The sequence below is a fragment of the Polypterus senegalus genome, chromosome 3 (genome assembly GCF_016835505.1).
Source record: "Polypterus senegalus isolate Bchr_013 chromosome 3, ASM1683550v1, whole genome shotgun sequence".
Lineage (NCBI taxonomy): Eukaryota > Metazoa > Chordata > Cladistia > Polypteriformes > Polypteridae > Polypterus > Polypterus senegalus.
Window position 1 is genome coordinate 19761994 of NC_053156.1, and position 23428 is coordinate 19785421.

The window sequence follows — 23428 nt, forward strand, 5'->3', positions numbered from 1 at the left end:
CATGTATTTAACCCACTTCTATCATCTCAACGTCTGTTGCAACATTACATTATTAATGCACATGTAAAAGTCGCAGCTAATCCTCTCTTCTTTATTAAATTGAATCAAGCTAAACTTGGAACGAAACATATGCAAAGTCTCATTGATCATGTTCAAAATTCATGTATCAATAGTTTAGAGAAATTCAAAATTGGTAAAGCAGTAATATTACCATCATATCAAGGTAGTCCAAGAGCACTGCAACAGTTATATCATGATGCAATGGCAATATCCAGAACTATCGGTCGGCCAGATTTATTTCTTGCAATGATGTGCAATCCACAATGACCAGAAATCTGCAGCTTCTTGAGAACAATGCTACCGGCTACATCGACTCTGGATATTCCCACTTTTGTAAGTAGATTGTTTTATCACAAAGTCTTATTTTTATTGAATGAACTCGAAACGGTGTTCGGGTAGAAAGGAGATCGTGATATGCTATTTGTATTAAACCGTTTGCAGTTTCCCATGAGAATAGCGTTTGCAATGACAGTTAACAAATCACATTGACAAACATTTGAAACGACCGGTTTATTTTTAAGAGACAAAGAAACGATGCTGAGAATGACCGTGTTCCATTTCTAACTAGTACCTGTATATTTCTTACAGCTTGACTATTTAAATAATATTTAATAATTTTCTTTTTTTTTTTTTTTTAATATATCCAGCAGTCACAACTCTGTATTGATATTGGGGTCTAAAAGTAGAGTTGAAGAGAATTTGAGTTTAGTTTATTCTCCATGTGTTGTTGTTTAACCTTCCTACGTATTCATCTGACACATTTATGCTGTAAATGTATAAAGTCTGCTCCCACATGCCCAATTTATTGTCCACAGGTTGGGGGTTTTGTTCCCAGAGGTGTAGAAGAGGAAGTACTGACACAGGCACTAACTAACAACACCTCATCACACTTAGGTTGTTAAACAAGATAAACAAGATTGTTTATTGTTCTGTGATGGGTCCCCTGACTTCCACAATTGGGCTCTGAAAATGCCACTCTTTCTATGTACACATACATATACAATTCAATAATTATCCACAGTTTTTTGCGATAGATGTTTGTTTTTTTTTTTTGTTTTTTTGGTTTGCAGTACAGGTTTCCTCCCATGTGTGGAAACATGGTGTCTGTGGTCACAGTGGTCAAATTTTGACCGTGATCAGTCAGTTTCTCTTGTTATTTACTTGGAGTACATCTGGCCAGTCCACTCTCAGTTTGCACCAAAGAACGGCATCCGTCAGTGATTTGCGTTTTATGATCTGAAGCTGTACTAGAGGCTGAAATCCATTGAAGGCCTTCTGCCCAATATGAAGACAATGTTTTACCACAGCAGTGTTTGTGATTGATTGGTGTTAGGCATGAAGGAGGAGCTGGATGCCCATCGGCATCGACTACAGACGGCAACTTTGAGCAAGTCTCTGAACCATGATTCTGATGAAATAAGGATTTGGGCCTCTTGTACAATTTCAGCTTATAAAAAGTGGATTTCTGATCTTCTTTGGTGCAAATGGAGAGTGAAGCGGCCATGTTTACACTTGTAAAACAACAACTGAAACTTACCGATCAACTCTGAAACTTTGCCAGTATGACTACAGACACACCATATTTCCACATGTGTGCTGGGAAAGTTGTACAGCAAGTCAAAACAAAATTATCACAAAAGCGAAGATAATTATTGAGTTGCGTACATATTTTTGAGTGTGTATATAAACATTGTGATGGATGGCCAGGTAACGTGCCCTACTGGGACACCTGGAGGAGCATGTGACCAGGCGAAGGGCAATTTTATACACCACGACATGAGAAGGCAGCCCCACTGGGTTGCACTGGGGACACAGGCTTGGGATTAAGAAGCTCAAACCTGTTGGGGTCCATGACCACCACCAGGGCTTGCCCCGACAGCTCCAGAAATGAGGTCTGCAGCACTTCTACTACACCCGGAAGTGCTGCCGGAAGTTAATCGGGAAGCACCTGAAGGACATCTGGGCGCATTATAAAAGGGGCCGCCTCACTCCATTCAGGGAGCCAGAGTCGGGTGGCACAGGACAGAGCTTGCAGGACAGAAGTGGAGGAGGCAAAGGAATAGAAGTAAAAAGGACTGAGTATTGTGCTGATTTATGCATAGTGTATAATAAACGTGTGTGTGTTTGTGGACACAGTGTGTCTTGGTGTCTGTCTGAAACCGGGCTGATCTTTTACAATGCAAACATGAAGAAGGTTTTTTGGTGCATCTTCTTTGGGTATTACTCTTAAATGGGCCATTAAAAGCATATAAACAAATTTCCTGGCCCATTCACTTCACTCCATGGTGGTTTTCCTGCCTTTTAAAGTTACTGCTTAGATGTTAATGAATGTTTCAACATATTGTAACCAGCATGGGGTGTTGAAGCACCCCAAATACAACCACAACGACGCAAGTTTCAGGTTCAAACACATGATTTACTGTTCACGAATACCTCTTACAGGCTTCTCCAAACGTTGCACAAATACAATTACAAAAAAAGTTTTCTTCCTTCTCTCTGCTTTTTTTCTTTTCCCCTCCACCTCGTCTTCAGTGAGCTTCATCCTCTATCATCTGACTCAGACTCCTCAAGTGAGAAGGAGTGGCTTCCTTTATATCAGACCCATGAGTACTTCCAGTGCTGCCACATTGCATCTGGGCAGCACTTCCATGTCAGGCAGAACCTCCCTCTTGGACTAAACACCATTCCTGCCATTTATTGGAGTTGTAACACTAATGTGATGGAACTTAGAAACCCTGTAATTTGTTGACTGTGTAGCCCAATATATTTTAAAACAGTTGATCTACTTTTTGATCGATACATTTGTAGATCCGGCTGTATTTGATTACCTTTACAAAAGCTTTAAAGATCTTTTCATGTAACAGATGTTTATGGGGTCAAACTACTAATTGTAAACCTTGACTGTTACAAAAAAAATGCATTTTTCTTTTGAACTTTTTAAAAGTGATAGTGCCATGCATATTGTACTCCATAGTCACCCTTTCCTCCTTCTGTCCTCAGCTTCACAGTACATATGTCTTAGCAGCACAGTGCTGCAGGAAAACCTCTGACTATGAGAAGGCCCTTGACTATATAGTGGCTCTCTTATTGGCCCTTGAAGACAAAGTGACAGACCACATGTCGGAGCCAGTGTCTCTGTGGGTCAGGACAAAGGCCGATGCTGTCAAAAATGGATCTGAAGATTTGAGGCTGAGGTAAGTGTTTTAAACCAGGGGTTGCCAACTGCAGACCTGGAGGACCACCGTGGCTGCAGGTTTTCATTCTAACCCTTTTCAGAATGAGTGACCTGTTTTTGTTGCTAATGTCTTTTGAACTAATTTTAATTGATTTGCTCTTGAAGACTCAGACCCCTCAATTGTTTCTTTATCCTTAATTAGCAGCCAAACAATAATGAGATACAAAATGAGCCAAAACAACTGGTGTCCATTGTACAGTATCTGAAAATAAAGAAAGACAAAGGTCTTGGGAAAGCTGATCTGCTCAGGTCCCCAAAACATTTTAATAGTGCTCTTAGAAAAGAGAAAATCAACAATTTTGGAAATGTCTGCTAATGCACCACGAGAGCAGCAACAAGCCTCGAAATTTAAGAACTGGTTTAATTAACGACAGGAATTGGCACGTCATTAAGCAGCTTGTTGGAGTGAAATTGGTGTCTGAGGCCCTGACTTAGTTGGTCTTCTGTTGGCTCATTCATTTCACATTTCATTTGTTTGGGTGCCATTTAAGGTAAGAAATGAAGAAATTCAGGAGAACAAATCTTAAAAAAGCAATTCAATTAAAATGAATTCAAAAGAAGTTAATTAACAGAACTAACAGGGCACTTAATTTAAAAGGGTTAGTATGAAAACCTGTAGCCATGGTGGTCCTCCAGGACCGAACTTGTTGACCCCTGTTTTAACTGTTTTGATAATTGCATCTTTGTATGGATTGCCAAGCTTTCTGTATTTATAAAGTTTTACAAATGACATGGCAAAGATTGTGGCCCTTTAATTTAAATTTATCTAGAGCTTTTAAAAAGCAAGTCTCTCTTTAATAGTTATTTATATTTTTTTTGGTTGCTGCCTTCCCTCGTCGTTTTTGCAGACATTCTAATGTGTTCAAAGTCTTTTTTTATAACAGTATGTGTTTTTGATTTTGTGGTGTTTGCCCGTTTAATAAGAATCCTTCAGGATTTGCAGTGGTGCAGACGTCCTGTAATATCCCGAAGTTGTGTACGGTGAGGTGGAATAAGGCCTTCCTCTTAAGTCACGTCAATAATATTTGTTACCTTCATGTTAGGACATTAAAAGATGGCCTGGAAGGGAGGGTTTCCAACCAAACTGTTCTGCTTGCCCTTTTGGAAGAGGAGCTGCGGGCCTATAAATCTTTTCATGGGGATACTGCACAAGAACGACATAACACACTCTGTGATCTGCTCGACATTTGCCATGAAGAAAGTGACCGGCAGCACGAGCGTGCTGTCTACCTGTGCGAACTGGGTCAGGTTCTGTGCTATAATGACATGTCTGAGCAGACAGATTGGTGAGTCCTTTAATAAGCCTGGTGATTTTATGTATTTATGTATATGATTTTATTCATTTTAATTTTTAACTGCTTTTTATTGATGCCATTTATATTATGATTCCTATAAATAAGATTTTAGCCTCGGAGTTTTCACCTGTAAACAATTATTAATTGATATCTCTCTAATGCTGCATGTCTTTTAAATCCATTGTTCCAGCTCTCCACTGGACTGTGTAGAAGAATCTTTAAGACTTCTCAGCCTGGTCTCCGAGACATCAGAGAATGCAGATCGCCTACTTGATGACAAGGCCCAGTCATCCCTTTGGCACTATATATGTACTGTAGAGAAGCATTTACTTGAGGTTAGTGATGTCTGTTAGGGGGAAAAAATCATTTTCTGCAGTATTTGAGAGTAGCTTGATCAAAAGTCCTTTTCTAACCATATGCCCTATGTCAGTAGATAGTTGACCATCTCAATGCAGTGATACAGCTCTTATTTGTGTCTGTTACTGGAGTTGGAGTTTTTCGTTTGATTCCAAATTTGAGAATTAATCTTAGCACCCTGTGTTAGTAAAATATAAACCACCATGGTATTTAATGTAAAATGAGTAAGGAATGCACATATCACAAACACAACAACACTAAACCACCCATAGACATCACCATGAAAACTGGATGAACCAATCGGAACTAAGGTTTTGTCCATGTTCCACAAGCTTTGCAGAGGACTGAAAATCAATTTAATCAAATCAAATTTGTATGTCACATTCAGTACAATTCGATTAGATCAATATTATTAATCCCATGGGAAAATTCAGATGCATACAGCAGCAGAAACATAAAAATACAAGGATATAGACGCATGAGACAGGGCAGACAATACAGCCAATCAATCGATTAGTAAATAATTAAAAAAATAAACTTTAATGAGTACATTGTTTGGAAGCACTGAAATGCCTAATAGCAGTGAGCAGAAAAGACCCCCAGAGGTGCTTCTTAAATGCCGTGGAGGAATGAACCTCACTCCTAGACAAACTTGTGAGGAAGGCAGGAGGCTCTATTGTAGGCCAGTTTGGACAGTTTGACATCCGTGGCAGAGTGACGGGCGCTGAGCAGGCTCCTGTCAATCATGGAGAATCCACTGCATCCCCTGAACAGGATCATCTCCAGACAGAGGAGCAGCTTCAGCAACGGACTGCTGTCACCGTCCTGCTCCACTGACAGACTGAGGAGACCACCCCACACTATGCGACTCTTCAATTCCAGCCGGGGAGTTAAATGTTAACATTATACAAAGTTATTATCTGTCATACCTGCATTTTTATCACTCTTAAATATTGTTCATTATGTATGCTGCTGCTGGAGTATGTGAATTTCCCCTTGGGATTAATAAAGTATCGGTCTATCTATCAATCGAAAGTGCTTGAAAAGGGTGTCTACTGGAGTGGATGGCATCCAATTTTGCCTTCATCCTCTTTTCCACAACAGCTTCCAGTGTGACCAGGATTCAGCCTGTAATGGTGCAGGCTTTTCCTGTTAAGTTTGTTGAGACATTGCATTTATTTTAAGCTCAGGTTGCTTCCCCAGGAGACCACACCGTACAACACACTGGCTAATATGGACTGGTAGAACATTTTCAGCAGCTTGCTGCCTACATCAGAAGACTCGAATCAGCTTACAAAGTAGAGTCTGTTTTGGCCTTTTTTTTTTTTTTTGTGCATTGCCACTGTGGTGTTGGACCAGTTAGGTTTGGTTTTTCATGTGAACCCCCAGGTACTTGTAAAGTGTGAAATACTTAGCTGCTCATCATCAAGACTGTCCATTACAAAGAATATAATAAAGACAAACCAGAAATACATGACTCTGCAAATCTGTCTCTATCTCTGTCTCTACAAATGCATACAATGGCAGCAGTAATGCGCAAAATATAAATAATATAAGCAATTTAATAATGTTCTTTTGAGCTATGATTGAAGATCATCCTTAAGATATAGTTATCATAGTTTTGGTACAACTTCCTTGGAAAGGCAACACTGTGCTTTTAGTGAACTTAAGCAAGATAATAAAAAAAATATATTAAAGGTGGATATTTTGAAATCATATAATTTCTGCATTTCTCATTCCTGCTTAAAACAAGAACCAAAAAATGGAAGATGGACTATGCCAGCATAGCTGCATAAAGGTAGTTGTATAAGATAAATAAGAGAAATACACAAGCACAACACAAAATCACCTCAAAGCGTTTTTCTCAGTTGACTGTCCATATCTGGGGCTTGACATTTATAATTCATTTTTATAAGATGTTACTAAATGAAATGCTAAAAGTTGCATGTGTTCATTACAGGCTACCATTTTAAGTGAGTTGTTTAATAAAAGAATATCACTGGTTTCATGGGAAAATGAACTTGTACTTCTGCATATTCTAAAGGCTTTTGTTGGTAGAAGACTGATTAGTGCTGTTTTTAAATAAAAGTTTGCGTGGTTTCCGTTAAATAAAAAGTCACTTTTTAAAGCTTTGCAGCAGTACCTTATATACACTGTCCCACTGGACAACACAGTATAACGGTCTGTAAACTTTATTATTATTATTATTATTTATTATTATTAAGCTCTGTTTCAGATCTCTTGAAACTTATTTTTTGTATAGCTCTCTTCACTGTGTGCAGGCACAGAAGTACTTAACAGTATTTCTGAGTCTTTATGTTAATGAAAAGTTTTTCTTGGTAGTCTCACAATGGTTCTGTAGTCCTGCTGTGAGATGGTATAGCAAATTACACTGACCTCATGAGTACACATGGGTGTATTTATAAATATGTTTTTTGCCTTGTGTCTGATATTTATCACACTCTTTATAGGTCCTGGAAACAGATAATCTGAAAATTGTTGTTTTTGGTGTTGAGTTGTAGGTGAAATTGCTATTGTCATGTTAATGCCTGGTATTGCTTTTTTTTTTCTCCACTTCTGCAAGGCTGTGGAGCTGGATAAGCACCTTCGTAGTGTAAGAACAGAGATGGATCTAATAATGGAGCCGTTTCAGCCTAATGACGTTCTGTATGAGGACAAGCAACAAGACAAAGAGTTTGTATTTGAGGGTATCAAGCTCAACCTTGTGGGGGAAGCAGGTAAGCTTATTAGATAATTGTACTAAACTACTACAAAATTGCAGCAGTCTTGAACCCCCTATTTCATTTACCAATAACATCTGTGTTGCTTCATTTTTAAACTTGACAACTTAATTTCTGGAATTTCTCTCAGATCTACAGTCATGTGAAAACATTAGGACACCCTTTGAAAGCATGTGGTTTTTGTAACATTTTTAATAAATGGTTATTTCATCTCCGTTTCAACAATACAGAGAGATTAAAGTAATCCAACTAAACAAAGAAAACTGAAGAAAAGTCTTTTCAAGATCTTCTGTAAATGTCATTCTACAAAAATGCCTATTCTAACTGAGGAAAAAGATAGGACACCCTTGCCCCTAATAGCGAGTGTTACCTCCTTTGGCTGAAATAACTGCAGTGAGACGGTTCTTGTAGCCATCTACCAGTCTTCGACATCGGTCTGAGGAAATTTTACCCCACTCCTCAATGCAGAACTTTTTCAGCTGTGAGATGTTTGAGGGTTTCTTGCACGCATACAGCCCTTTTCAAGTCACCCCACAGCATCTCAATGGGATTCAAATCTGGACTTTGACTTGGCCATTCCAGGACTCTCCATTTCTTCTTTTCAGCCAATCTTTGGTTGATTTACTAGTATGTTTTGGGTCATTGTCATGTTGCATGGTCCAGTTCCGCTTCAGCTTTAATTTTCTAACTGATGGTCTCACATGTTCTTCAAGCACCTTCTGATACACAGTAGAATTCATCGTGGATTCTATGATGGTGAGCTGACCAGGTCCTGCTGCAGCAAAGCAGCCCCAAACCATGACACTTCCACCTCCATGCTTCACAGTTGGTATGAGGTTCTTTTCTTGGAATGCTGTGTTTGGTTTACGCCAAACATGTCCTCTGCTGTTGTGTCCAAATAATTCAATTTTGGACTCATCTGTCCAAAGAACATTATTCCAGAAGTCCTGGTCTTTGTCAACTTTATCTCTGGCAAATGTCAGTCTGGCCTCGATGTTTCTCTTGGAAAGCAAAGGTTTCCTCCTTGCACACCTCCCATGCAAGTTAAACTTGTACAGTCTCTTTCTGATTGTAGAGGCATGTACTTCTACATCAACAGTAGCCAGAGCCTGCTGTAGTTCTCGAGATGACACTTTAGGGTTTTGGAGACCTCTTTTAGCATCTTGCGGTCTGCTCTTGGGGTGAACTTGCTGGGGCGACCAGTCCTGGGCATGTTGGCAGTTGTTTTGAAAGCCCTCCACTTGTAGACTATCTTCCGGACAGTGGAATGGCTGATTTCAAAATCTTTGAGATCTTTTAAATCCCTTCCCAGACTCATAGGCTGCTACAATCTTTTTCTGAAGTCCTCTGACAGCTCTTTTGTTCTCACCATGGTGCTCACTCTCACTTCAACAGTCAGGAGCACACCAAACTAAATGTCTGAGGTTTAAATAGGGCAAGCCTCATTCAACATGCAGAGTAACGATCTACTAATTATGTGCACCTGGTGTGATATACCTGTGTGAGATCTGAGCCAATTTAAGAGGGAATACATGTGAGGGTGTCCTATCTTTTCCTCAGTTAGAATAGGCATTTTGTAGAATGACATTTACAGAAGATCTTGAAAAGACTTTTCTTCAGTTTTCTTTGTTTAGTTGGATTACTTTAATCTCTGTATTGTTGAAACGGAGATGAAATAACCATTTATTAAAAATGTTACAAAAACCACATGCTTTCAAAGGGTGTCCTAATATTTTCACATGACTCTAGATGTAATATGTTAGTGAAATTAGTCGCTTAGTTAAAAACTCATCTGCCTTTATAGTTTGAGTTGTGTTCTTTGATGGCCAAGTATATATATGTATATATCTATACTAATTAAAGGTAAAGCCCTCACTCACTCACTCATTACTAATTCTCCAACTTCCCGTGTAGGTAGAAGGCTGAAATTTGGCAGGCTTATTCCTTACAGGTTACTTACAATAGTTAAGCAGGTTTCATTTTGAAATTGTACACGTAACGGTCGACAACGTCCGCCATGTTGAACTTTCTTATTTATGGCCCCATCTTCACAAAATTTGGTAGGCGGCTTCCCTGCGTTAACCGAAACTGATGTACGTACTTATTTCGTGGTATGGCGCCACTGTCGGCTGCCATATTGAACTTTCCAATGGTCTTTGTTACTTATGGGCCCATCTTCAAGAAATTTGGTACGCGGGTTCCCAACGCTAACTGAATCCTACTTACGTACATATATACGTCCATAGCCTGCAGCTCGGTCACCGTGTAAGGCGGCGTTGGGTCCCCCATCCTTACGCCTCCCACGTTGTTGGCTGCCTGCTTGTATAAGGCCGTCCGTCGCTCCGGTCTCTTCATTCCCTTCCTTCCTTCGCCACGGGATTGACATCTCCCTGCTGATAACTACAGCCTTTTTATTTTTTACGGCTTCTCCTCTGTTTTATTGTTCGTTTATTAAGATTATAGTTATTGTGTAGATATTTTAGACTAAGTTAACTGTTCAGGTACCCATTTCCTTTATTGTCCCCCCCTTAACATGTCTATCGAGGTGATCACCATCGATCAAAGAACTGTCACTTACTGAGTGGTTTCCATGCCCGGAGATGGCGCCTGCCTTTTCCATTCTCTGTGTTACATATTGCACGGCCATATCAGGCTCACTCTTGATATCCGGAGGAATATTGCGTCATGTATTGAATGACTGGGACAGGTTCAAGGTGTGGACTGATGATGGTACAGGAGATAATTAGACTACACAGGAGCACTAGAAGAGTGAAATGCTTAAGCTCTTCACCTATGGTTCTGCATGTGAGTTGATGGCTGCCGCTGAATTGTTCGATTGTCGCTTTCAACTGTACTGAAATGGCCAAATATTTTACACCTTTCGACAACCGCCAATGCCTCTTAAACATCTTAGATTCACAGGTGACGATTTGAGTAGTGGACACTTTGATGTTTATGAATGTTTAAACTCTCAAAAGCTGGATGTGAAGTTATCGATGAAACCGGTTGTATGGTTACAACGCTTGAGAGATGCTGAATGTCACTTGAACACAAGTCCTGCAAATACTAACGTAATTGAAACAAACCATGAAAGTCAAACCGATTATGACAGCAGCAATCCAAGCTGTGAGATTTCAGGCAAGATTGCTTTTCACATGGCCAACTGTACGTTGCATGCTCAAGAGTAAGCTCAGCGCACAGCTTGGTTATATTACAACTGGAGGGCCGAACTGACAATGTGGTATACAAAGAACAACATTTATTTATATAGCACATTTTCATACAAACAGTAGCTCAAAGTGCTTTACATAATAAAGAATAGAAAAATAAAAGACACAATAAGAAAACAAAATAAATCAACATTAATTAACATCAAATAAGAGTAAGGTTCAGTGGCCAGGGGGGACAGAAAAAACAAAAAAACTCCAGACGGATGGAGAAAAAATAAAATCTGTAGGAATTCCAGACCATGAGACCGCCCAGTCCCCTCTGGGCAAAAGAGATCTTTTAACAAATAATTATTGGTATATTTTCCCTCAGTTTCCCTCAAGGTTTAATTTTCTACTTAATAAAAATTTTAAGGCAGTACTTCGCCGCTGCAAAACACGGGTATTTTGCTAGTATATAATATAATTCACTAAGGGCACGCAAGACAGTGAGCGCAAGCAAGACAGAGCCCCGTCCGCCAACTGTAAGACCATGGGATACGCTCAACAGAGCCCCGCCTGCCAACTCAAACCCTCCTACCGTGTCATGGGATACGCACGACAGAGCCACACACGCCAACTGTAACCGTCCTCCCGAGTCCAGCGTCGCTCTCGAGGCACGCAACAACTTGCCAAACACGGCCTCAGTCGCTTTCGTTTGTACAAAAGTCCACATGCACCTCTGAGCCACGATGACTTTACACCGCAGGCAAGACAGAGAGCCACGATCACCAACTCACAGAGCCCTGCCCGGCAACTCTAACTAAGGGCAAGCAAGACAGAGAGCCACGCCCGCCAAAACCCACCCGCCAACTCTAAGGGCAAACAAGACAGAGCACGCACGCAAGACAGGGAGCCCCGCCCACCAACTCTGGGATATGCACGCATTTAGTGTATAAATGGGTATAAATAATTGCATGTAAACTATTCACCAAAATCTGTTGTTAAAACGTTATTTTTTCATCAGAAAACCCGGTTTCCACATTTACCTGTATTAGTTTAAACGGCACTTTTACCACTCGCGATAGGGCGGACGCGCTGACTTATCGTGTCGACTGGGCAACACAGTGAGTGCGGCGTCTTATCTATATATGTCTGTGTTTTCCATAGCTTGCTACAGGAAGGTACTCTCTCGACCATTGGCATTAGTTTAGCTCCTTGCTATTTTCGTTGTACTGCGATGGTGGTTTCCTAAGCTTTTGTTATACTGAATTCCTTTCTCACCGTTTTCTGTTCCTATTCTTAAACTGCCGTATGCTACGGCGGGCTTCGGCTAGTATGAATTATTTTACTCATTTATTGTGATTGGAGTGGCAGCCTGTGTGCAATGTGATACACTTTTAGTATTTAATGCTGTTTAATCTTGAAAATTATATGCGAGTATCTGTCTTGAGTGTTTATGTCCTTGTTTAATTATTGAATTAAAGATATTACATATATTTCTTTCTCTCTGTTAGAGCAATGCAAATTGTTGGACGAGTCTCTAAAGTTGTGGAAAGATCTCCATTCAAAATGCAAGGCTCCTGCAGTTCGCAGTTTGAAGCAGACACTCTTTTCAATTCGGATCATGGCAGCGTTGTATCGACTGATAGGCAAGGTGCATTCAACAGATGGTTTTCTCACAAATTGCATTCTAGATTTTGAAATGTTCTTGGTTTTTCCTAGTCACTTTCAGCTGCAGAAAACGAGCAGTGTTCTGTTTGCTGGGGTCATAACTTTTTGTTTTTGTTTTTTTGTCTCCCGCCTAGCCTCTGCAGTCCCTTGAAAGTTATTTGTTGGCCTGCAGTTTTTCTAAGTACCTTTGCGATGCTTTGATATCTGCCAACCCGTTCTGCCACAGTGCCAAGCTGCTGCTGGAAATGGATGCTGCATCCTTGGCTAAGGTATTTGCTCCTGTGCATGTGCATTTATGAACATAAATGAGCTCTAATCATCTCAAACTGTCGATTCAGAATATGCATGGACATACAGTGAACTGAATTGACATTGAGCTGTCCAGTACTGGAATATTAAATGTTTATGGCTTTCTCAATTTTGTGAACTCCTTGTAATGCAGTTCTCTTTTGGTTACCTATCTACTGTTGGAGCTGGAACAAGCAATTGATGCTAATGGGTATTAAGGGAGGTTACATATTCAATCAATAAGCACCCGTTAATCTGTATAGTTTTTTTAATTTATTAAACATTCTTTCTATGGTTCCTGGTATCTATCCAGTATATTACTAGTTTCTAGGGAGTAATAAGTTTACTCCCATACTGGGAAAAAAAGAAAAGCTTACAGACAATGTTTTGGCTCTTTAGCCTTCACCGACTGAAACATTCCCTCTATGCATGTTTTGTTTTTGTCCTGTTGTGGGAATAATCTTTTATTGTTTCCTTTTGCACTTACAGGCATCTGAAAAGTATACGCCATTGGATTTTTGTAATTTTTTTTCAATATATTTAATTGGAAAATAATGCCCACACAAAGGTGATATACCTGAAAAAAACCACAAGGAAAGTTTACCTTTTCAATGATTTCTTTATATATAATATGCTACCGTGGCTGTTCGTTTGTCTGTACAGGATTTTAAATCACCTGTAGCCTGAAAACCGTTTGAACTATTGACCTGAAATTTGGTGCACATTTATTACATGACATCTACTGTCTGCTTTTGGGGTGATGATTAACCTCCAAGGTTATTCCTCTTTTTATTTTATTTTATTGTAGAATCAACTCTTGGCAGCGGCCAGCAGGGCGGCCATGCGGCGCATACGTACAGGCACTGTTCTCATTCCCTCCCACCTTCGCTGTCACTTCCCGTATATCTCTTCATATCTTAAATCATTCTTGAGGCAGATTGAAGACGTACTAAGTAATTGCAACACAAAAGCTAACTTAATCGGTTTTAACGCAAAAAGATGCCGACGAAAGAAGAGAAGCAGCAGGCCACAAGGGTGGAGAAAAGAAGAGCTGCTCAGGAAGCAGCAAGCACGTCAACCTCTGAGCAAACGAATGGTAAACATACAGAGAAAGAGGATGGAGACTATGAATTCTCAAGTCAAGTGTTCGCTGCATGTTATCGTGCAGTATACCATTACTGGTATTCAATAAAAAAATATCAATAGATGTAATGGTCTACTATGGAAAAAGTAAATACACCCTTGGCCTAAAAAGCTGGTATTGCCCTTTTTTTAGCAGAAATGACTTCTTGTAGGCGTTTTGTATAACTTGCCAGCAGTCTCATGACATTGACTCGGTGATATTTCTGACCACTCCTTCACAGGGCTGTGCAGTCAGTCTGTAAAAAATGTACCAACTTCAACTAAGTGTAACTAACGTATTTAAAATATCAGTTTCACTTATAGTACTTCAAATTTTTACTTCTAACCTTTTTGTAAAAATAAGGCCTCTTTTGCTTCAGTTTTGTAAGTATTATTTAATAAATCTGGCATCTCTACAGCTTTTAAACCCAAACTTTAACAGATTAGGGTGCTGAAAAGTGGCCTGATTCACAGTGGCAGTGATTAAGTGCCTTGTAGCCTGTATGTTGTGCATAGTAAATATATTAGTCTAATTAGAAATGGAGCAGTCCAAGTCAGAGGTACCACATATTGAGGACTCCTAGTCGAAGGTTTTGCATAACAACTCCACAACCCTCCTCCTCTGTGCAAATTTCCTTCTGTTGCAAGAAGTTTGAGTTTTTCTTCCATATTATTACATTTCAAATCCCTTCAAGCTACTAGATTTCAATGGTATTTGAAATAAGGGTGTTGACTAGGCGAGTCCATTACCCTTCCAATCATGACATGATGACTCCACAAAAGTTAGTAGCAAAGAGAACATTAGACCATATATATCCTCTGTTTAAATGAGACCAGATCCAGCTGCATGCTCTCTTTAATGATATTCTAAATTTGGCACCTAATCTGGAACACTCGATTCTAATTTGATGGATGTAAACTGGTGATAAATGTAAGGGTGTACTTTTTCTGTGTGACAGATCCACATTTTTGTTAATTTAGATTGAGAAGTGTACACCATATCAGTTGTGTGTCATTTTTTCAATTATATCCCATTTATGTGTAAACACTGTTCGCCTGTTCAAATGTGTTAAATGTCAATGGTTTCCAAGGGATGAACTAACGTTTCCATATGACTGTGTATGCTGACTTAACATTTCACTAATTCCATTAATTTAAGGAATAAGACAGCTAACCTTTTAATTATTTTATTTTTTTTAATAATGCTGCACCAAGAGTTATTTTTCCTCTCTTTTCCCCTCCGTACTCAAGGCAGTGAAATGTTTTATAACTGTTTTTAGGTAGCTTAATGTAGGCATTTTGCAGCTCTGTGTTCCATGCTGCTAGATTTAGGAGCACCTGTGTGCTTTTATTTAAAAGTTTGCAAATAATAATAATACTGCCTCCAAAGCTTCCCTCCAACCCCATGGATGATTCTAAAAATGACAAGACTATCAAAAAAGGTATTTTTTGTTTTGTGAAACATTTAAAACCGGAAAACAAATCAAATCTTGTATATTAGGAGTGGCACAAAGCTTTTTCAAAAGTTGGTGTAAATTATTGAATGCAATTTTCAAAGAGCCTGCCTATTTGATGTCTTAATATGGATGATGAATTACCTTACAACAGGCTTTGGGTCTGTATGACTCACCAGAGTTGGTAGAGATGATCTATGAAGTTCTGACTACATTTTTAAAGTGTGTTAATGTTCTGTAATAGTGTACTGTGTGCTCCTGATCAATTTGTCTTTATTTATTGTGGTCTAGTGTTGCCCTTTCAGGCTGCCTCTCTTACATTGAGGACCATTTTTTTTTCATTGTGCTGCTTTCTTTCTTGTGGATGTCTTGCTCAGGACTTTCTCATGCCTTGTTCAACGTTTGTAATGCCCCTGCCTTTCTGAGACTCTTGTCATCTCCCCTTGCATTCTAAGCCAATTACTTAACAGTACTAAGTGTTTGAATGTCAGTTAAGTCTAACTATCTGTTTCAAACTATAGGAGCAGCTGGTGGAGGCTGAGTCATTCCTCAAGCTAGTTGACTCGAAATGTGAAGGGTTTGCTGTGCTGAATCTGACATGTCAGGCTCTGCGGAGTCAAATCTGCTGTGCTGCTGGGCAGGTAAGGGCCCTTTGTTTTTTTTAAATCTGTCCACATTTATTCATCCAAAGCTCCACTTGTCAATTTTATTTTATAGTGACTTAACTCCATACTCTGTGTGTGTTTACAATCTAAGCAGTGACATCTGATTAGATGTAAGTAAGTAAATGAACTTTATTGTCATTCATACCATACAACAGTACAACAACGAATGCATAGCTGAACACAATTGCATTTCTCCACGCTCAATGTGCAGACATAAAAGACAAGTGCACGCAAGACAACATACAGACAATACAAACATTTCATTTCTTACACAGAAAGTAGGGAAGACAGCGTAAGACAGCACAAGGCAGCACAGTACAATCAATAAATACAAAAGATATATATAAATGTAAGCCAGTCAGTGGGTGAAATATAATTTGAAAGAAAATATTGCACATCGTTTCACAGTGATTGTGTTATTGCACTGTATGGATACAATATTTATTCATAATATATACAATGTAATGTACAATATTACAATACAATATAATGTAAACTTAAGACCTATTTGTGGTAATAAAGTGCACAGTAAGTAAGAGAGCAAAAGATCAAAATTATTGTGATTATTATTATTGTGAAATGGAAGTGTCAGGGGACAACAAAAACTCAGCAAAAATTTGGTACACCACACAAACTCACAGAGCAAGGCCACAGAGTGCTGAACCAAATAAAAATGGCAAATCACCTGTGGTGTAACTTACACCAAACTGCCTCTGGAAGTAACTTCAATATAAGAACTTTGCATCAGAATCTTTCTGAAGTACTCTCTGCACACAAGTCTAGATAGATTAGATACTTTATTAATCCCAAGGGGAAATTCACATAATCCAGCAGCAGTATACTGATACAAAGAAACAATATTAAATTAAATAGTAATAAAAATGAAAAAAATAAAAATAAAATTAATGTTAGCATTTACTCCCCCGGGTGGAATTGAAGAGTCGCATAGTGTGGGGGAGGAACGATCTCCTCAGTCTGTCAGTGGAGCAGGACAGTGACAAAAGTCTGTCACTGAAGCTACTCCTCTGTCTGGAGATGACACTGTTAAGTGGATGCAGTGGATTATTCATGATTGACAGGAGTTTGCTTAGTGCCCGTCGCTCTGCCACAGATGTTAAACTGTCCAACTTTAATCCTACAATAGAGCCTGCCTTCTTAACAAGTTTGTCCAGGCGTGAGGCGTCTAAGATCACTTCTCGCAATGGCATGCACCAGCTTGAGTGGTGTAAAGCACACTGGTATTGGACTCTTGAGCAGTGGAAATTTGTTCCATGGAGTGATAAATCAAACTTCATTATCTGGTATTCTGATGGATGAATCTGGGTTTGGTGGATACCAGGAAATCTGTACCTTCCACACTACGCAGTGCCTATTGTAAAGGTGACGGAGGAGAGGTAATGGCCTAGGGCTGTTTTTCAACATTTGGGCTTGGACCCTTTGTTCTAGTGAAAGGTACTGTTAGTGTTACAACATACCAAGAAATTTGAGACCATTGTGCTCTTCCAACTTTGCAACAGTTTGTGGAAGACCCTTATTTGTTGGATGTACCCCTGTGCACAAAGCCAGGCCCATAAAGACCTGCAGGGACGTGAGTGGCTTGCACAGAGCTCTTATCTTAACCCTGTCAAACACCTTTAGGATGATCTGGAGCACTGACTGTGAGCAGGTGGTCTTGTCCAACATCAGTACATGTCCTCACAAATGCTCTTTAGGCTGAATTGGCACAAATTCCCATAGATGTCCCGCAAAATCTTGTGGAAAGTCTTCCTAGAAGAGTGGAGGCCCTTATAACTGCAATGGGGGAGCCAACTCCATATTAACCCTTAAACAGTTTGCCAGCACATTGGCGCAGAGTATATTTGGTGACATACATTCATTGAATGCCGCAATTGGCTATAGTGGGTTCCCAGTGTAATTTGCCAGCACACCGGAGCCAGGTATCTTCAACCAGCTGTAGTCGGTTCCCAGTGCAGTTTGCCAGCACGTCGGAACCGAGTATATTTGGTGACATACATTCATTTAACGCAGCAATTGGTTATAGTCGGTTCCTAGTGCAATTTGCCAGCACACCGGAGCTGCTCAGCCAGTGCCATACATTTGTTGAGCTGCCAGCTCGTGACCACTGGTGCCCCCTAGCGAATCAGTATCACTGTCCCTGGGATTCAGCTGCTGCACTAGACTGGCCTGCAGGCATCAGCGTTGTCTTGTGTGTGCCGCCAGTTCTAGCACCGTTGGCGCGTAGATTTATTGAATTCCTTCAATAGCGTCAGTTCCTCCTTGTATATATAGATTGATGCAGTAGTTTTTTTTTTTTTTTTTAAATAGCTTTTATAGTTCATTGGTAATGTTTAAAATGACTAGTGTTGCAGTAATTGCAGCATGAAAAATGTGTGCCATTAAAATTTCACTTTTTTTCTTGGTGAATTGTGACGTTTCATTAAAAAGTGCAGCAAAAAAGTATTTGGCTTGCACCCCCCAAGTATTTGGCGTCCACAGGTGCAATAACCTCCCAGGTATGTGGCAATTTAAAGGATAGTGCCCATTATTTTTCCAATGGGATGTCCTACACGCTCCTGTTGGTGTAATGGTCAGGTGTTCACAAACTTTTGGCCATATAGTGTTTCTGTTTATTGTGACAAATGTAATCATTGCAATTTATTATGTTCTGTCAGAGTTCAGTGGTTGGGACATGAGTAGTAGTTTTGTATATGTGGTTGAGGTCCATCCAATCAAGCTGACTGGTTAGTTTTAGTATCTGATACTTGCCTTGGTTCTTCTTTTTTGTTAATTCTACAAAGGATTTAAATTATGGATGTTAATGACATTATGAAACTTTGGATACAAGCAAGCAGCCCTCAATGGTAGCTTTATTTTATATAGCTGTTCATCCCCAAATGTCCAAGTTATATACTAGGAGGTGAATCAGTTTACCAGCAAAACAACTGTTTCAAACTCTCTAGAGTTTAGAGATGGCACTTCTCTCAAGACTCAGCTGTGAAGTTTTCCACCTTTTGCTGCATACACTCTCACATTGTATGTTTTTTCTTTTTCCCTTGGTGCTTTGTATGTAATGTACAGTGATACCTTGAGATACGAGTTTAATTTGTTCCGTGACTGAGCTCTTAAGTCAAAATGCTCTTATCTCAAATCAATTTTCCCCATTGAATGAATTGAAATGCCATTAATCTGTTCCAGACCCCCAAAAAACACTGCAATTTTTTTGTTACATGTTTTTAAATAAGAAAAATCTACTTATAAATAACGAATATTGTATACAAACACAATACAATAGAATGTACTGCAATAAACTGGTTTTATTAATTACAGTATAATGTAAAGCATTTACCTTGGAGATCAGACGAGTTGAAGATGCTGATGGAGGCGGTGGAGAAAGGCTGAACTGAATGTTATTCATTGATTTTTGCCCTTTTCGCTGCACCTTCCTCACTTTCATCTGCAGGGGTTTTCGATAAAAACCTGTCCAATGAGGTCTGTTTCATCCTCTTTTTCAGAATGTTTCTAAAATGTGTTAGGCAATTGTCATTAAATAGAGCTGCTGCGCGATCAGTTGTAACTTTTTCAGGATGTTTCTTTTCAATAAACTCAAGTGTTAGGCAAGTGTCATTAAATAGCTCCGCTGCACTATCAGTTGCAAGTTTTCCAGGGTGTTTCTTTCTTTAAAGTTCAAAACTTTTTCTCAAATTGCAAACAGTTCCTTTATCTCACTTTTATGAGGTAACCTCCTCCGCGATACCAATCTCCTGCAGAACCTCCGTATGTTGCCGCGTCTGTAGTTCCGTCAACTCCTCTGTCGTCAGTTCCTCTGAATGTGCGGTGACAAGCTCTTTGATGGCTCGTATTTCGAATTTTGGCTCGTAACTCAAGGCAAAGAATCGACCTAGTTGGCGGCTCGTATCTCAAAAAACTAGTACGTTGGGGCACTTGTATCTCAAGGTACTACTGTATTGTTTTGTTTTTTGTATCTTTTTGTTTTTTAAATGTGTCTTTTTTCTATTCAGGTGGAGGAAGGGGTGGCTTATTTACATCAAGCACTGCAAGGCCTAAGCATGCAAAAACCAACCAAGAGCTGGTGTTTTGTGAAAGCAGACATTTTGCAAGTGTTGGTGGCTTATCTGAGCCTACCTAGTGAAATTCTTTCCACCCAGCTAAGGGAGAAGCTAACTGTGCATGGTACGTGTTTTCCTCCTTTTGGTACCCTAAAGTATTTATCACAAATGCTTTGAGAGATTTTTAAATTTTATTTATTAAGACACACTATATATTGGTGTGTTTTACTTCTGTTGTGGTATCTTTGTTTCCTAACTATGAATATTTCTGTAGGGTGGCTCTCCCCCGAAGTTGCCCTCTGGGAAAGTAGGAAACTACAGTGTGACATAGTCGTCTCTCTCCTGGGTAATGGGGTATTTGGAAACTACAAACTTATCACAGAAGCACGTTTTGTGGATCAAGGTATTTAATTGCTGTTTTCAAGTTTTGTTCTGGTAAACATGGGCTCACTTTGCATCTCATTGTAGTTTAGCTGCTGGTGAAGGAAAGAAAAACAAAGGTTATGAATCTTAAATAGAAATTTGATAAAATTTATTTGAACATACCTTTTTGCTTTAGCAGCACTAATTAGTTACTAAGAACAAAATTATTGCGAAAACCTGTAGCCGATGTGGCCATCCGCGAAATGAGTTTGACACCTCTGTCCTTCATGGATGGATAATTAAGCTTGATTATTCTAATGTTCCATTTTCAAACTGACTCGTAAAAATTTCTGGCACAATGAATTTGCAAAATTATAGTCATAAAAGTATCTTAAAACTGCAGGAAATATATACTTCACAACAGTTTTTACAGCATAATAGAAAACTGACTTGGCTATTTGTTTTTCAGGCAAAAGCATTTCATGTTTGCTTTTTCACTCACACCAATAATTTAACAAGATTTGGATTTCAGAAATAGAATCTATTGGGTAATTTTGATTTGTTGCAAGATTTTTATGCTTTGTCTCATCTGGTTTTTAAATTCAACTTTAGGAAAAATCAGTCTAGTAAACTGAGCTCAGTTTAGGAATAAAAGCAAAGACATTTCAGCAAAATATATCCGCTTGCTGTCAATAGAAGAGAAGAAATTGTTCTCCATTTAATTTTGTTCTCAAACTTGAACCCTTAGAATTAAGCAGTCAAAGCCTTACAGATAAGCTACCTGATCATTCACCCACAATGCAGTCCTCCCATATCTGTTGCTATATGCACATAAAAGTGGAGAGGTTACATGGAGATACTAAATGAAAACACCCACATTTATGTATGTGATCCTGAAGAGCATATTTTTGGGACTTTCGGTTCCAATCTCACACTCTACAGAATGTCTCTTGTCAAAGAAAGCCAGCTTACTTAAACAGCTGCCTTGCTTTTTGTCCAACTGTAAGCAGTGTTGCCACATAATAGAGCTCTTTGTAGCAAGAGCACAGCCAGCAAGTTTCACAAGCAACTAATTACATGTTGGTGATGGTACCGTGTGGAGTAGGAAATAACTTTTCATTTACATTAATTTGCTTAGCAGGTGCTTTTATCTAAGCACTTTACAATTAAGGTCAACATAATTCAGTATTAGTCTGAAGATCTGTTTTGGATTAGGTGTTACAGAGCAAGGTACAAAGTTATTCATTGCAAGTGAAAAGCTCAGAACAAAGTGCACTTCCTTAGTTACAAAACTGCCAGCCATTATCAGAAATTCACCATACATGGGGGTCTTTAAATGCTTCCTAAGCACATTTTCGGGAAGAGTGAGGTAATATTTTTCGAATAGAAGTGGGCAGATTGTTTCACCAGCTAGGAGCTATACATGAAAAGAGTTTGGATTAAGATTTGAGGCCACTTGGGTGCTGTAAATAAGCAGACCTGAGTCAGTGAGAAGTAGAAGAGGGTCCCCACAATTGTCTCCATACACAGTGTTTGAGACAAAGACACATTTTTTTCTTTGATTTCCCTCTTTGCTGCACAGTTTAAAATTACAAATCAAACAATTCAGACGCTATTAAAGTGCAATTTGCAGACTTTCATTTAAGAGGATTTGCATACATTTTGGTTACAACACAAATTACAATTAAAGCAGAAACCTTGGCAACCTTTAAGCAAGTATGTAGATGAGCTATTGGAACAGCGTAGCTTTTAGCTAAACAAAACAAGCTTGATGGACTGAATGGTTTCCTCGTGTTTGTCAAATTTCTTATGTTTCTATTTGTCGGTTAGTGCTGGCTTTTCATGCCATCGCTTATACCTTTCCAGCTCTGAGGTACTGGGTCATTAACAAAAACTGTAGGATGTTTAAGCATTACATCTGTCGTTTTATTAAGTTTTGAAAAGTTTTTCAACTGGTCAGCTAATCACTTTCTGGAATCAAGAAGTCCATTTTCATCTTAAATCTAGCAGAGCTACTAGACTGTTTTATTTGCATTTGTATCTTTTCATTACATTTAATATCATCAAACTGTCTCTACTCAATATAGATAGGTCTTTATTGTCATTGTCACTTTTACAAAGGAACTATGAAATTGAAGGTGCAGTCGACTCAGTGTGAAACATAAGAGTTAAAAAGACAAGAAGAGAGAAAATAACAAACCGAATAGTTATTAAAGTACTTTACAAAATATACAAATTGCACTTGTTGACTTAAGGTCTATATTGCACACTGGGAGAGAATGATATGGAGCAGTTTTATTCTAAATTCAGGGCCATGATTGCTTTTGGATAAAAGCTGTTTTTAAAGCGTTTTGTCCTAGTTTTCATTGCTCTGTATCTCTTGCCCGATGGCAAAAGCTGGAAGAGGCAATGACCGGGGTGTGATGAATCCTGTGAAATGTCTATTGGTTTTTTGCAGCATCAGGAGGTGTAGATTTGTTCCAGAGTGGGAAGGGTACAGCCAATTGTTCTCTCCGCTGTCCTGATGACCCTGTGGAGCGCTTTCCTTTCTGAGGAAGTGTAGCTGCCGTACCACACACACAGTCCGTACGTGAGCACACTCTTGATGGAACAGTGATAAAAGGCAAGGAGCAGGTTTTTGGGGCGATGGTTCGTTCTGAAGATTTCAAGAAAATACAGTCTCTGCTGCGCCACCTTCAGCTGCTCCTTGGCATTGGTGCTCCAGGTCAGGTCATCCTCCAGTTCAATGCCCAGAAGCCTAAACACCAGGACCCTCTCCACACACATTTGCACACATACACTTAATTTGTTTGTTTGTTTACATGTAAATTAGATCTGGTGGTTCTTTTGCCATCTTTATGTATAAGGCCTTTAATTAGAAAACAATATAAAGTTGTTGTTGTTTTCTATGAAATAAGTGAAGAAAAGCATTATGCATTTTTGTCTAAGTTACAACTAGCA

The 23428-nt window shown here is 39.2% G+C and overlaps 1 protein-coding gene across 3 annotated transcripts in view; it reads left to right on the plus strand.

Annotated features, from left to right (window-relative positions):
- espl1 (extra spindle pole bodies like 1, separase) overlaps positions 1-23428 on the plus strand; it is a 95680-nt gene that overhangs the window by 23818 nt on the left and 48434 nt on the right. For all 3 annotated transcript variants that reach the window (XM_039746739.1, XM_039746738.1, XM_039746740.1), the window contains exons 7-15: positions 3061-3254; positions 4339-4581; positions 4781-4925; positions 7532-7685; positions 12352-12491; positions 12643-12777; positions 15894-16013; positions 20057-20228; positions 20379-20507. In XM_039746739.1, coding sequence (XP_039602673.1) covers positions 3061-3254; positions 4339-4581; positions 4781-4925; positions 7532-7685; positions 12352-12491; positions 12643-12777; positions 15894-16013; positions 20057-20228; positions 20379-20507 — 1432 coding nt within the window. The remainder of the gene's footprint in view (positions 1-3060; positions 3255-4338; positions 4582-4780; positions 4926-7531; positions 7686-12351; positions 12492-12642; positions 12778-15893; positions 16014-20056; positions 20229-20378; positions 20508-23428) is intronic.